General features: G+C 37.2%; 1 protein-coding gene across 1 annotated transcript in view; it reads left to right on the forward strand.

Moving 5' to 3' along the window:
- Window positions 1-10,360, forward strand: part of CNTN1 (contactin 1) — a 161,269-nt gene extending 150,909 nt beyond the window's left edge. Inside the window, exons 23-27 of the mRNA XM_028746414.2 lie at window positions 2,739-2,842; window positions 3,605-3,791; window positions 4,238-4,350; window positions 5,947-6,103; window positions 7,713-10,360. Coding sequence (XP_028602247.1) covers window positions 2,739-2,842; window positions 3,605-3,791; window positions 4,238-4,350; window positions 5,947-6,103; window positions 7,713-7,792 — 641 coding nt within the window. The 3' untranslated portion in view covers window positions 7,793-10,360. The remainder of the gene's footprint in view (window positions 1-2,738; window positions 2,843-3,604; window positions 3,792-4,237; window positions 4,351-5,946; window positions 6,104-7,712) is intronic.
- The last annotated feature ends 1,857 nt before the right edge of the window (window positions 10,361-12,217 follow it).

Raw genomic sequence — 12,217 nt, forward strand, 5'->3', positions numbered from 1 at the left:
GACAATTTGATTATATCTAAGTAAAGCATTGTTTTAGGTAAAAAAATCATTCATTTCTATTAATACATTTCTTCAAAAGTTTATCACAACAGTGACTTTACCTGAAATTTGTGACATCAAAATGCTTTTAAAATCACATTTTCTTAATCTTTCAACCCTTAATAAGCCTCATTCTAATTTATATATCGAACAATTGCTGTTCTGTTTTTGGAAAACTTAAGGGTCGGGTCCAGACACCATCATCCTTAAAGTTCAGTTTACTTCAGTTTAGTCCCTTTGATTGCATTGCATCTTCTCTAACTACGACAAAGTGCCTATCCAGCCAAAAGTATATATAATTCCACACATGTGATTGTCCCTGGAAAGCTAAGAGACTATAAGATAAGAACATAACATAAAAACATAAAAATAGCACTGCTGGATCAGATCAAAGGCTTATCTATTTCAGGATAGAAGATTAAAAGGTTTAGTCGATTAACAGCCCTACATTATTAATATGTGAAGAGCCGCTCTTTTGGAATCTGCAACTGTGCTAGAAATATAAGTGAGCTCCCTGTATTGACGAATTTTTCTCCATGCACCTAAAGATTGACAATTTCCGGTACAAATTTTACAGACAGTTAATGTGAATTCCACAAAGACCTCAGCGGAGAGAGAGAGAGAGAGAGAGAGAGAGAGAGAGAGAGAGAGAGAGAGAGAGAGAGATGAAGGGTGACTTCACTTTATTTTATTTTATTTTATTTATTTAAAAGAATTTATAAACCCTAAGCTGTATAGACTATGTATAATATAGAAACATTATCCGTTAAAACAAAAAATGCAGCCTAAAAACCAATAAAATAAAAGCATAAAATGACACATGGAATTGGAGGATTTGTACACATAAATCAAGGTCCAATCTTTTATATGTATACTTGCAGGATATTTTGGAAAGACGGGAACAAAAAGTTATGCCGCCCCCCCCCCCCAAACCAGATGAAGGTTCCTAGGATTATAGACTACATGTAGTTATCTGAACAGGGTACTTCAAGTTCTGAAAGTTCCAAGAATGACTTTGTGGAGTTGACATTAACTCTTTGCAAAAATTGAACTCAGAAAATTTTGTGTTCTTCTGATAATCCTGTGACTTCGAAAGAAGATCCTGAAGAAAGAAAGCATGCTTCAAAAGCTTCAGACCATCAGGCCACCAGTCGCTGACTGTAATCACCATGTGAAAAACCATTTTTCTGGCAGACTGCCTTAGTTTTTAGTAACGGGGGCCATGCCTTTGCAACTGTGCATAATTGATTAAAATTATGAATTTGTTTTAGTAGCTGTCACTCAGTGAATGCTAATTTTAAAAAAATAACGTTCCATACAGGATGGTTAGGTTTTGTTCGATGCCCTTCAACAGATATGTAACTGTTTTTCCCTGAACACTGACTGTTTTGATGTATAGTTGACTGGGTGCCCAGTTAGAAGATTAAATATATGAAAGGTTTCCTGAGCTTAGGCAGCAGCGCCTTTTCTGTTGCAACTTGTTGCTAAGAATCCTCAAAACAGAAGTGATCTGTGCTCAAAAAATTAAATCTTATGTAGACAGTAGACTGTCCTGTGTGTCTTCTTTTCACAAATCTGACTGCTTATATAAATTAATCATGATTTTTTTCACCTACGCTTAAATAAATATACAAGATAATGTTTATTACTGAAACATTCAGGGTCATACGTTCAAAACTATATGTCTGTATTTATTCTGTCTGCAAAGCAATGTGATAGAGGACATGTCAAGTGTTTGTGTGCATATCCAGCCAGAAAGACAGCCTGGAAGTTGTATATTCAGATACCTTTGCATCTGTGTCTAAGGGTGTATTCTAAGCACTATGCCTCAGATGCTATATGCTGAAAGTACCACGACATCCTACAATCTTATCTGCATTAATGAAGAACTTCTGTAAAGTTTATATGTTGTTTGTGCGTTTGTTTGTGTTTGTTTTTCGATTCAGTGATTTGCAAAAATTAGTTAGCTGCCTTTCGAACCCCCCAGGACAGATCATTTAAGTAAAAACAAATTTAAAACATCAGTTAAACACTGACAGAATTATAAAAGCTGATGCAAAACTATGGCAGGAGCTGCTTAGCAGCAGCAGCAGCAGCAGCAGCAGCAGTAATAGCAGCAGTATTTTCTATTTTGTAAAGCTTGGAGGGTGCTGATTCCATTGGGGAGGGACCATCAATATAAGTTAGGGGTGACTAACCTCTGATATTTTTCCTGGTAGTGAGAATTGATCCCTGTTGGTATTAGGTGGCCGCTGTGTGTGTGTGTGTGTGTGTGTGTGTGTGTGTGTGTGTGTGTGTGTAAAATCCACAATCTTTATCAGCAGGACATAGGTGACTTCCAAGGGTAATCATGAGGTTGTCGGCGGCGACTTTCTTTCTCATTTTGCATTATGGCTTGGCAGCCACTTCGTATTTTGACAACTGCCTCCCCCAATAGCAGCTGCTTTGTGATTCATGCACCCAGCACTTGATCAAAATTCAAAAATTGTCCATTGGTCCCAAACAAGTTGGCAATCCCAGGTTTATCACACTGCTGCCTTTGAGAACAATGCATTAATGGAGATTCCGGCTACAACCTTCTAAATCAGTTGGTCTTTAGAGCTGCCAAAGTAGCTACAAGTTCATTGTAAATCAAGGAATTGCTTGTAGAATATCTCACTTGTAGCATTTGAAGTGAATTGTATTACTCATTTTTCTAGCTCCTGTTGAAAGACCTAGAAATGTGAAAGTAAGAGTCAGATCATCCACAGAAGCCTCTGTTTCATGGCAGCATATTCTTAGTCCAGCTATTACAGGGTATGAGGTGAGCTAAAAATATTTATTATTAATTAAAGTATATAAAATGAACCATCTCTATAATTCTGTGTTTTGCCATACTCCCCGTGGAAGCCATTTTGTATTATGTCACACACAGAATAGCAGCTATTTTGCGACTGCACTCTCTCAAAATTAAAAATGAGTTCAGTGGTCCAAAAAGGGTTGGCAACCCTTGGTTGAATGCATTGTGGACTTTGAAAACATTGGGCCATTGCTTATTGGTGTCCTGTTGCTGTTCTCTGTTACCATTTTGAAGGGGAGGTTTCTCCAGTTTCTAGTCTGAACTAGGAGGACTAGTTTAGAATCCCTCTTCATAATGCAGTCAACTTACAAGCTGGGCTTTCCTCCTCTGCATGGTAGTAGTAATTAACAAAAAAGCAAAAACAAACAGCTTTTGAATTTAAAAAAGAAAGAAAGCAAGTTTAATTGTTGAAATGAGTCTACTGTCTCATCCCTCCACTCTTCTCATTTCCTATTTCCTGTATAGGTCTAACTATATCTTGCTCTGCTATCCAGTTTCTAATTCTTGTTCGAAAGTCTTATGCTAAGTAAAGTTTGCCACTGCACATGTTTCCAAATGCACAGAGCACTGCCAGAACTGAACCAGTGTCTTTTGTTGCAAAATTTGAGCTGGAATCAGAGAGCTCTTCTGTTTGCAGACCTTATGTATCATTGCTTTAGGAACAAGTGGCAGTCAAACGACGAGCACATTCTTGTTCTCAGATAAACACATGTCTCATGTTTACAGATCCGCTACTGGCCCAGTCGTGGGAGAGAAATAGAAGCAAATAAAGTACAAGTGAGCAGTCAGAATTTTTCAGTGAGGTTGGAAAACCTGAAGCCTGACACACACTACTACGCAGATGTGGCAGCTTTCAACTTTGCAGGCGTTGGACCTCCCAGTAACCGTTTGGCTTTCATTACAGAAAAAGCACGTAAGTAAAGTGGTTCATTTGCTGATTTCCTACTTTCTGTTATCCAGGCAAAGAGGCCTGGATCAATGCTGCAACACGACAGCAGCACAAGTGGTTTGGAACCCAGCAGATTCTATGCCAGCCTAGCTCCACCCCAAAAGATATCAGGGATTTCTGTGCTTTCTTCGGGGGTTTCCATTGGCTACTATCAGTGATGATAACCCCAGCATTAGCTTCTGCCAGCCATTCAGCCGGCCACATTGGAACACTCTCACCAGTGGGACTTCCAATGGAGCTCACCTGCACATGGCTGAGCGAAGGCACACCACGACCTCATCCAAACCCATTCCAGAACAGGGGATAAGGGAGTTGGATTGCTCTGTAACTTTCTCATGGTGTGTGTGTGACGGGGGGGGGGCATATCTTCCTGTACGCACCAGAAATAAAGGTCATGTAATATTTTCCAGCTCCAAGGCAGCGACCAAGAATTATCAGTTCTGTAAGATCTGGTTCGAAGTACATCATAACATGGGACCATGTCAAGTCACAGTCCAATGAATCTACTGTGAAAGGATATAAAGTAAGATCTGTATTGAGATGCTTTGCCCTCATTGTGTAATTTAGCAAATATGGTTTATCACTTCACTTGTCTATTAATTGACTTACAATCAGATTCTACACCTTCAAGGAGCAACAACAGAATGTATAAACAGCTAACCTTGGTTAGGCTAATATGAATACTTCAGTAAAACTCCTGAAACTGACTTCAATATTACCTTGCTAGTTATGCTGTCTACATACTCCTAGAAACTGTTATCTGAGCATGAGTCTTGGCATGATATGAAAACAAGCTACATAATTCAGAAGTACATATCTCTCTACCCCACAGTTCTTCTCATTCAAACAGGTGTGCAAATCAACCATGGCCAAAAACACAACCCTGTATTGTGATTTGTGCACTCATTACCAAGGCAGGCATAGAAACCGTGCTGCCTTTTTTTTCAGTGACTAAAAAGGGTGGAGTAGACTCTTCTGGACATCAGTTAAGGTGGTGATGACTTGGGGTATCTTAGGACACTTGCTTTCCCAGCTAAAAGCAAGAATCAGGAACCACAGTCCATGAAGCATAGAAAAAGAGGTGATCCATGGAGGATATGGAGAACCAGTCCCGATTTCTTCTCAGTTATTGCTCAGATGAGGCAGGTGTGGAAGTGGCTCTCCAGCTTCTGGAAACTGTCTCGTGTCACTACCACCAGTGCTTACTACTTACTACTTACTTACCCATGATGAAGGCAGTAAGAAGGAAGCCAAAGATTGGTTGTCCTGCTGGAACATCTCTTTTCACTCTGTGTTGAGTGGAGCTAGTAATCATCTCCAGTTCCCATGAATCTCAACCCATTTCCATCTGTATTGACCTCCAGAATACAAGCAACAAAAAACATTTAAGCACACATTCCTGTAGTGTGGGGGTAATTTGCCAATACCCTCTCACCAGGAGCCCAAGATTTGTTCCGTTTTTGTTCATTTTTTAAAAAGTATTGCTTCGAATATACCTTAAAGGTATATATCTTGACTGAAAATCATGCTTGTTTATGAAAGCATTCATATTTATTTATCTCACATTTCTTCATAATATGTTATGAATTTTGGACTGGTTGGATTAGCTAAAGTTGAATTTCTTCTTTAAACCTTCATGGTGCAGAGAAGGCTTTTTAAACCATTCCCCTTACGTCATGTAAGTTTTCCCATCAGAGGCAAATAGCAGCTCCAGCAGCAGGATTTGAAAACCATGACTCAGATGGAAGAATATTAAGAAGATCCTGATTCTGCACTGCAGCTCTGACCCAAAACTCTCCTACTCGTAAAACAAACATGGTCTCTCACACATGTGTTTGCATCTGCTGTTCTTAAAAACCACACACAAAGCCTATCATAGATCTCCTGACATTACATCTAGTTTGACCTAAAAACCTATAATAGTTAAAACTGGGGATCAGGTCAATTATTTTACGTGTTTCAGCATTTAATTTTTCTACGGTTGAATTGGGGAAAAAATGTTCATTTTATAGCTATTTCTTTAATCCTTTTACTAGAATAAGATACAGCTTGCCTTTTTGTCATTTTATTTATTCTCTGGAGTTACATCCTGTACCGTGTCATATTTTGTCCCTGAAAGGTGCTGTATAGACCAGATGGCCAGTTTAATGGCACACTGTTTAGTACTGGCAAACATTATATAGAAGTTCCAGCCCCTGTTAAAGGTCAATATGTTGTTGAAGTTCGGGTGCACAGCGAAGGGGGAGATGGAGAAGTAGCTCAAGTAAAAATTCCAGGTATGTAGATTTTAAAATACACCTGAATTATATTTCAAAATTGTTATTTTTCTGCGAGGTGCATGCCATTGTAGTACAATTGTTCCAGAACAAATACTAACAACAATTCATCAGTATACAGAAATAGGTTGCATTAGAATCAAGTTCGGATCTTGGTTTTCAGATTTTTTACATTTACCCTTTTCCCCATTAAGTAGCAGAATAACATATAAGGGAATGGAACTGAACTATTATCAAGGCTGGGAAACTGCATAGCCTCTACTCAGTCCCTTTAATACTTAAAAAAAGGATTATATCCAGTAAATAAATAACTAAACAAGATTACTCTTGACTCAACTGTCCTGTGGCACAGGCTGTACTCTCTATATAAGTTGGAATGTGCCCCTTGGTTTTCTTTAATCACTACAGTCTCTTACAGTGAGCTTGTGAACAAGTCAGGTTCCCTTTCGCTTAATCCTGTGGTTTTTGGGTTCTTTCTAACTCTGCTACTCAATATGCATGGAAAGCATCTGTAAAGAAAATCCAACACAGGACCTCCTGCTTGCAGGTTGTTTCTGCATGCACTCAGGGGCCCCTTAACAAATTACAGTGGTTGGGGAGCTCAATTCTCACTGTAAAGGCAATGTGCAGGAAGAGAAGGCTTATATCTTCACTCCCTGCACTGAGACTTGACAGGAGACACAGACCCAACATATGCCTAGGACCTTTAGGGAGAAAGCTCCTACTGGCACCAATATTGGCTGCCTGTTAGGTATTTAAGCAATGCCTAGCCCTATGCGTTACTCACATGTAGTACAATGGCATGTGAAATCAGAAGTGTGGATGTGGTTTTGGTCCACCTCAATGATGTCTCTGCTTCTTTCAACAACCACAGTTTAAAAACTCATTTGGATATTTATCAAGGTTAAAATAGCTGTTTTTTTCCTTATCATTTAATTCATTTTCATTACTTCCACTCATTTTTTTATTTCCTGTTGCCTTCCAACTATTACTCCCCTACCTTCCTTTCCATCTAATTGCTCTTAAAATTTCAGGTATTCAACTTCTCCCCAAAAGAATCGAAGTTGCCAAATGAGAGAGAGAGAGAGAGAGAGAGAGAGAGAGAGAGAGAGAGAGAGAGAAGTATCTCTATATTATTGGCAACTAACAGTGTAATCCTATAGTAAGGGTTGCCATATTTCAAAAAGTAAAAACCAGGACACCCCAAAGGTTGTTGAGCTTGCACCACCTTTCGGAAATTTTCCCTGGACATCAATTCCACCATGTGTATCAGATTGCCACCTAAATAATGTACATGCCATCTAATTGCAATGTAATGTAAATGTAATCTAAAGTGGCTCTGAATTAGTTCAGAATGAACAACAAAAAATAGGACAGTTCTGGCATTCATACATGGCATTGATTTCTTCATTAGTAATTTATGAACAAATTGTTCCCATTCATTCTATTTTTTAAATTTGTTATTAAATCAATCCACACCCTCACTTTGGATCACAACCTTGATTGCTTCAGAAAATATTTGTCAAGAATTTGGATGAGCATCCCATTTTGTTTTGCATATAATATAATGGCTATCCCTTAACAAAAGCCAAATCTGTTTCATTTACAGGAATTGCTGCTGGAATATCGCCCAGTTGTCTTGGTTTATTGCTGTCTGCTATTGGCATCCTTGCCTACCTGGAATTCTGAATGTAGCTGGATTTAACATGTCCTCAACTGAGTTCAAAGGACCTTCCAACCTGAGAGGATCTCAATTCTTTTTTTTATTATTATTCCTGTGGCACTATCCTAAGCCAAATAAATTACACTTTCAAGAAAATTATCCTCCTGACTTAATCATGGATTTCAGAAGAAGAAAAAAGACTGAGGCAGGAACTCCTTCATCAAGCAACTCAACTTTTGAAAGTTTGAGGAATGATTTTTAACTTGTTCCAGTTATGCCTTATAAAACACTTGTGCTGATCTGCGGCAGTTGCATGATTCGGTCCAATGGGGCAAGTTACAGTGTTAAAATCCAATAACATAGGCTGTACAGTAAAAGTAAAATCACCACACATAGGTGCTTTAACTTTAATAACAAATCGTGAAAACATAATAGAGATTGAAATGTTGATTGTATGTGGTATATGTAGGAGTAACTACGTCTGTCCGTACTATCCTATCTGTTTTGTGTACTGCATATTTTTGAATGGCCCCTATCAATTATGACTTTTCAGGTTTTTAGAGACACAGTCAAAGCAAAAACATTGCACTCATTTTTTTAAACGCTTTTCTTCTTGAAGTGACTGAATGTGGGTGAAGAACACTGAAATCCAAGTTCAATAGCGATGAATCTTATTTTAGATGGATTTGGAGTTCGTACGAGTATTTACAGTAAAGGATATTCCCGCACCTTAATTTTAAAATGATATTTAAAATCGACACGGTCTTTTAGAAATAATGCTAGTCAAGCCAAGTGTGAATTTCTGCAGTCATATAGAGGTTTATTTTGCTGTAAGTAATATTAATAGTTATATGAGCAAATTTACTTCTAATATTTCATTGTATCCAAATGTTCCTGTCACAATTTGAATTATTCCAATTCCGTCATGAATTTCAGAATTTAAATTCCAACATTATATAAAGTCTAATTATTTTTTACTAGCCAGTATAATGGCATGATGGAAATTTGAAAAGCAATTCCACAGTTGGATCGATATTAAAATAGTTAAAAGTATTTAAAATGATCTTTAAAAGCTCAAATCATTTACAATAATAGCAAATCGGATATGCAGTGAAAAGACAAATAGCAAATAACAAAAGTTATCCTATTTATTTTTTTGTGACACACATATTGCCTTACTTTAGGGAAGGCCAACCATTAGGAGAATGATTTGCATTTTCCAATAAATTAATATTGTTCTACTTCCTAGAGATGTAAATAAGAATTGTAAAGGTCTAACATGATTTTCCCTATTAAATGATCCCAGGAGATAGAAAGATGTTATTAAAATTCAGATAGTTCTCAACTGTTCTGTCTGCTTTGAGTATTACTTATGTTTTCAAAACCGGGACTTCCGTAAGAGGTATAGAATGTCTTTGTTCTGACTGTTTCTATGCTGTATTTAAAGCTGTTAAAAAGAAATGCCTATTTCTTTCAGAATTCATGGTGTGCTGGGAATTTGGTGTGAATTTGGGTGGGCTAGGGTGGGCAAACACCATCCACTGCATACTGATTCAGCTGGCTCAAGTAATCGTGCAATGTCTGAGGCTTCAAGAATTATAAGCTTTGACCATATTTTATTAGCACAGCCTTGCTAGCTGCTTTAGAGATAGACTTTAACTTTTTAGGACTGGTACTGTAGATGCCCATGTTAATACTATTTAAATGAAGCAAGAATAGACTTCCCCCCCAACCCTGTCTTTAATTTGTATGATTTTTTGTACTGTAAATTTACATTTTAAAAGCCTAGACCCTTCATGAATATATATATATATATATATCAATAATACCGTTTTAGTTTAATTTCGACTCTTTGTTACAAGTTGAAACTTTTTTTAAAAAAGAAAACAGGTGAAAATGACAATTTGTCTATAGAGGAATTTCAAAAGCTACACAAGCACTGCTGAGTTTCATAAATCATGTAATTGTTTTAAGGAAACTAAGATGACTTCATACATAAGAAACTAATACCTTGGAAGCCTTCTGTGATATGTTTTAATTTGGTTTGGTTTTTATGCAGTGTGTGACTCATATTTTTGTAACCTACAAACACAATTATTATTTTTTTCTTTTGCCAAACTGCATGATTGCCTTTTCGTTTCTAACGTGATATAAGGAACAAAACCAGATCAATTTTGCATGAAGAGAATTCGGGAAATCAAAGCACACTTTACTTAATTTAATCCGGAAGACAGGTGAGCTAAATTTCATCATTTCATGCTAATTAGCTAATCTCAGATTTACATTGTTCAACACAATTGTACAAATTTAATGCAGACATTAAGTTCCCAGCAGTTGTCAGCACAGCTAACTATATACTGTATCATCTGCTTTTCAATGCAAGGTTCTTAATTAAAGTTTATATAGATAGACACATTGGCTGTTTCTTTGTATTTCAGGCAATATTGATATTGGTATTATTTGATACTGGTGATTTTTGGATTTTTTAGAAGTTACTTTTTATCATTTTCTTTCCTATTGAGTAGACCAGGACCATGCTCTGTCCGTTTTATGGTTAAAAAATAAATTATAATTAAATAAATGTATTAATGGTACTCCATATGTAACAATTGTCATTTGACTTTTCCAGAGGGTTATATAGATTTGTTTATGAAAGAGAATCGGAGGAACCTAATCCACAGAAAGAAGTTTTGTTCTTCAGAAGTTTGTTGGGTTTTTTTGTCATCACTGGATCTATGGATTAGTTTACACCCTTTTTATTCTAATTAAAGGTCTAACAGATTACGCTTAAAAATATCACCACTTCAAATTATTGGCATTTTTTAAAAAATGTACAGTTATTGAATACTGCTCCATCAAAGTAAATATCCACATGCAAATATTGAAATGTTGCATCATGACTTCAACAATATTACTGAGTGAAAAGAAAGACAATGATGAGAAATCATACAATGATATGCCCAATGACCAAATATATAAAAAAATATTCACACTATAGTGTCAGTCTCCTTTGTATGGCTTTTTAACTTGGCTTGAGCTATAAGAACTCACTGGTTTTCATTAACATATTTCATATCCTCAGACCCGTGCTTCTGGTCTTCCGCCATTTCCCAGTGATTACTCTAAAGTGTTTTCCTATTTAGAAAGTATTATCCTAACTCTGAATTGGCTTTGCTGGCCTTCAGTGAAACAACTGCATAGTCGAATTTAATCTGCCAAGTATTATCACAATGTCATCCTGTTAACTGCATGACCTGGTATTATCTGTGTGTCATATTTCAGAAGCGTTGTCTTCACTTCTGATTGGCTTTGTATGTCCTCAGTGATGTCATTACACAGCCAAATCAGATCTACTATGTAGCACAAGCTGTCTTGTTCCAGACATGATCCCTGAAGGTGGGATCACTAGCATGACTCAAATGTGAATTTGAAATTGAAAAAAGGAGTGAAATTGAAAAACAACAACCCGTGAGCAATGCTATGTTATCACATAGAATCATTCAAAGGAACATTTATGGAGGGAGATGGAAATGATACCCTCATTGGCACTACATGAGAGGCATTCTTGGGAGGAAGTTGTATCTGCTAGCGAGTGTTACCATTTTCACCATCACCCCGTCCCCAGAACTATCTCTATAAATGGTGCTCAAGTATGATGTAGCATCACTGATAGTGCCATTCATATGGAGAAACCAAAATGGTGGTTGTCAAGAAGGGCCAGTGTACCAGAAGCAACCCTGCTGTTGCCATTGCAAAACGAGAGCCAGAAAGTGACAGGAATGAGTAAAGTTGACCACCCAAGGACCCCAAAGTTCAGAGTGAATTTTCAGTTCAGCCCTACTTCCAATTCAGTGTGAAATAAGGAAATATGTGGCACAACTCTAGTCTTCATCACAATCATTTTCATTCAGTTTGGTTCTGGTATTTATCCCCTGAGTGCTGTTTTCTGTATTCCCTTCCTTTCTGCAAGTCTCTACTTGAAGCTGTTGTCATGAAGTGATGAACAGTTTTGTTTAAACTTTACTAAGTTACTTCTAAAACTTCTAGAAGGTTCCAGTTCGTGATCTGCATGCTTGCCCTCACCTACATGTGACTGATTGCACAGAGAGTAACAGCTACAGGTAGGCAACTCCGCTTTCTAATAGCTATTGAATCCAATGTTGTTGTAAGCAATTACTAGACCTTCCTGCAATGCTCACTGGGTGAAATGAAAGAGGAATTCAAAGAGTCCTACCTAGAAAAACAACAACAACAAAAGAAAAACAACCCAGTGACATAAAGACCTTAATGCTATCATTAGACCAAGGCTAATACTCCTTGGTGAGATCCCTCTTAAGTGTTTTTATTAATTAGTAGCCTACTTGATTTATTATCTGCTCCCTAAATTGATTCATATTTTAAGGGGGAAACTGCTACTATGTATGTAAAAACTACACGGTACTTCTACTTTG

The sequence above is a fragment of the Podarcis muralis genome, chromosome 10 (genome assembly GCF_964188315.1).
Source record: "Podarcis muralis chromosome 10, rPodMur119.hap1.1, whole genome shotgun sequence".
Taxonomy (NCBI): Eukaryota; Metazoa; Chordata; class Lepidosauria; order Squamata; family Lacertidae; genus Podarcis; species Podarcis muralis.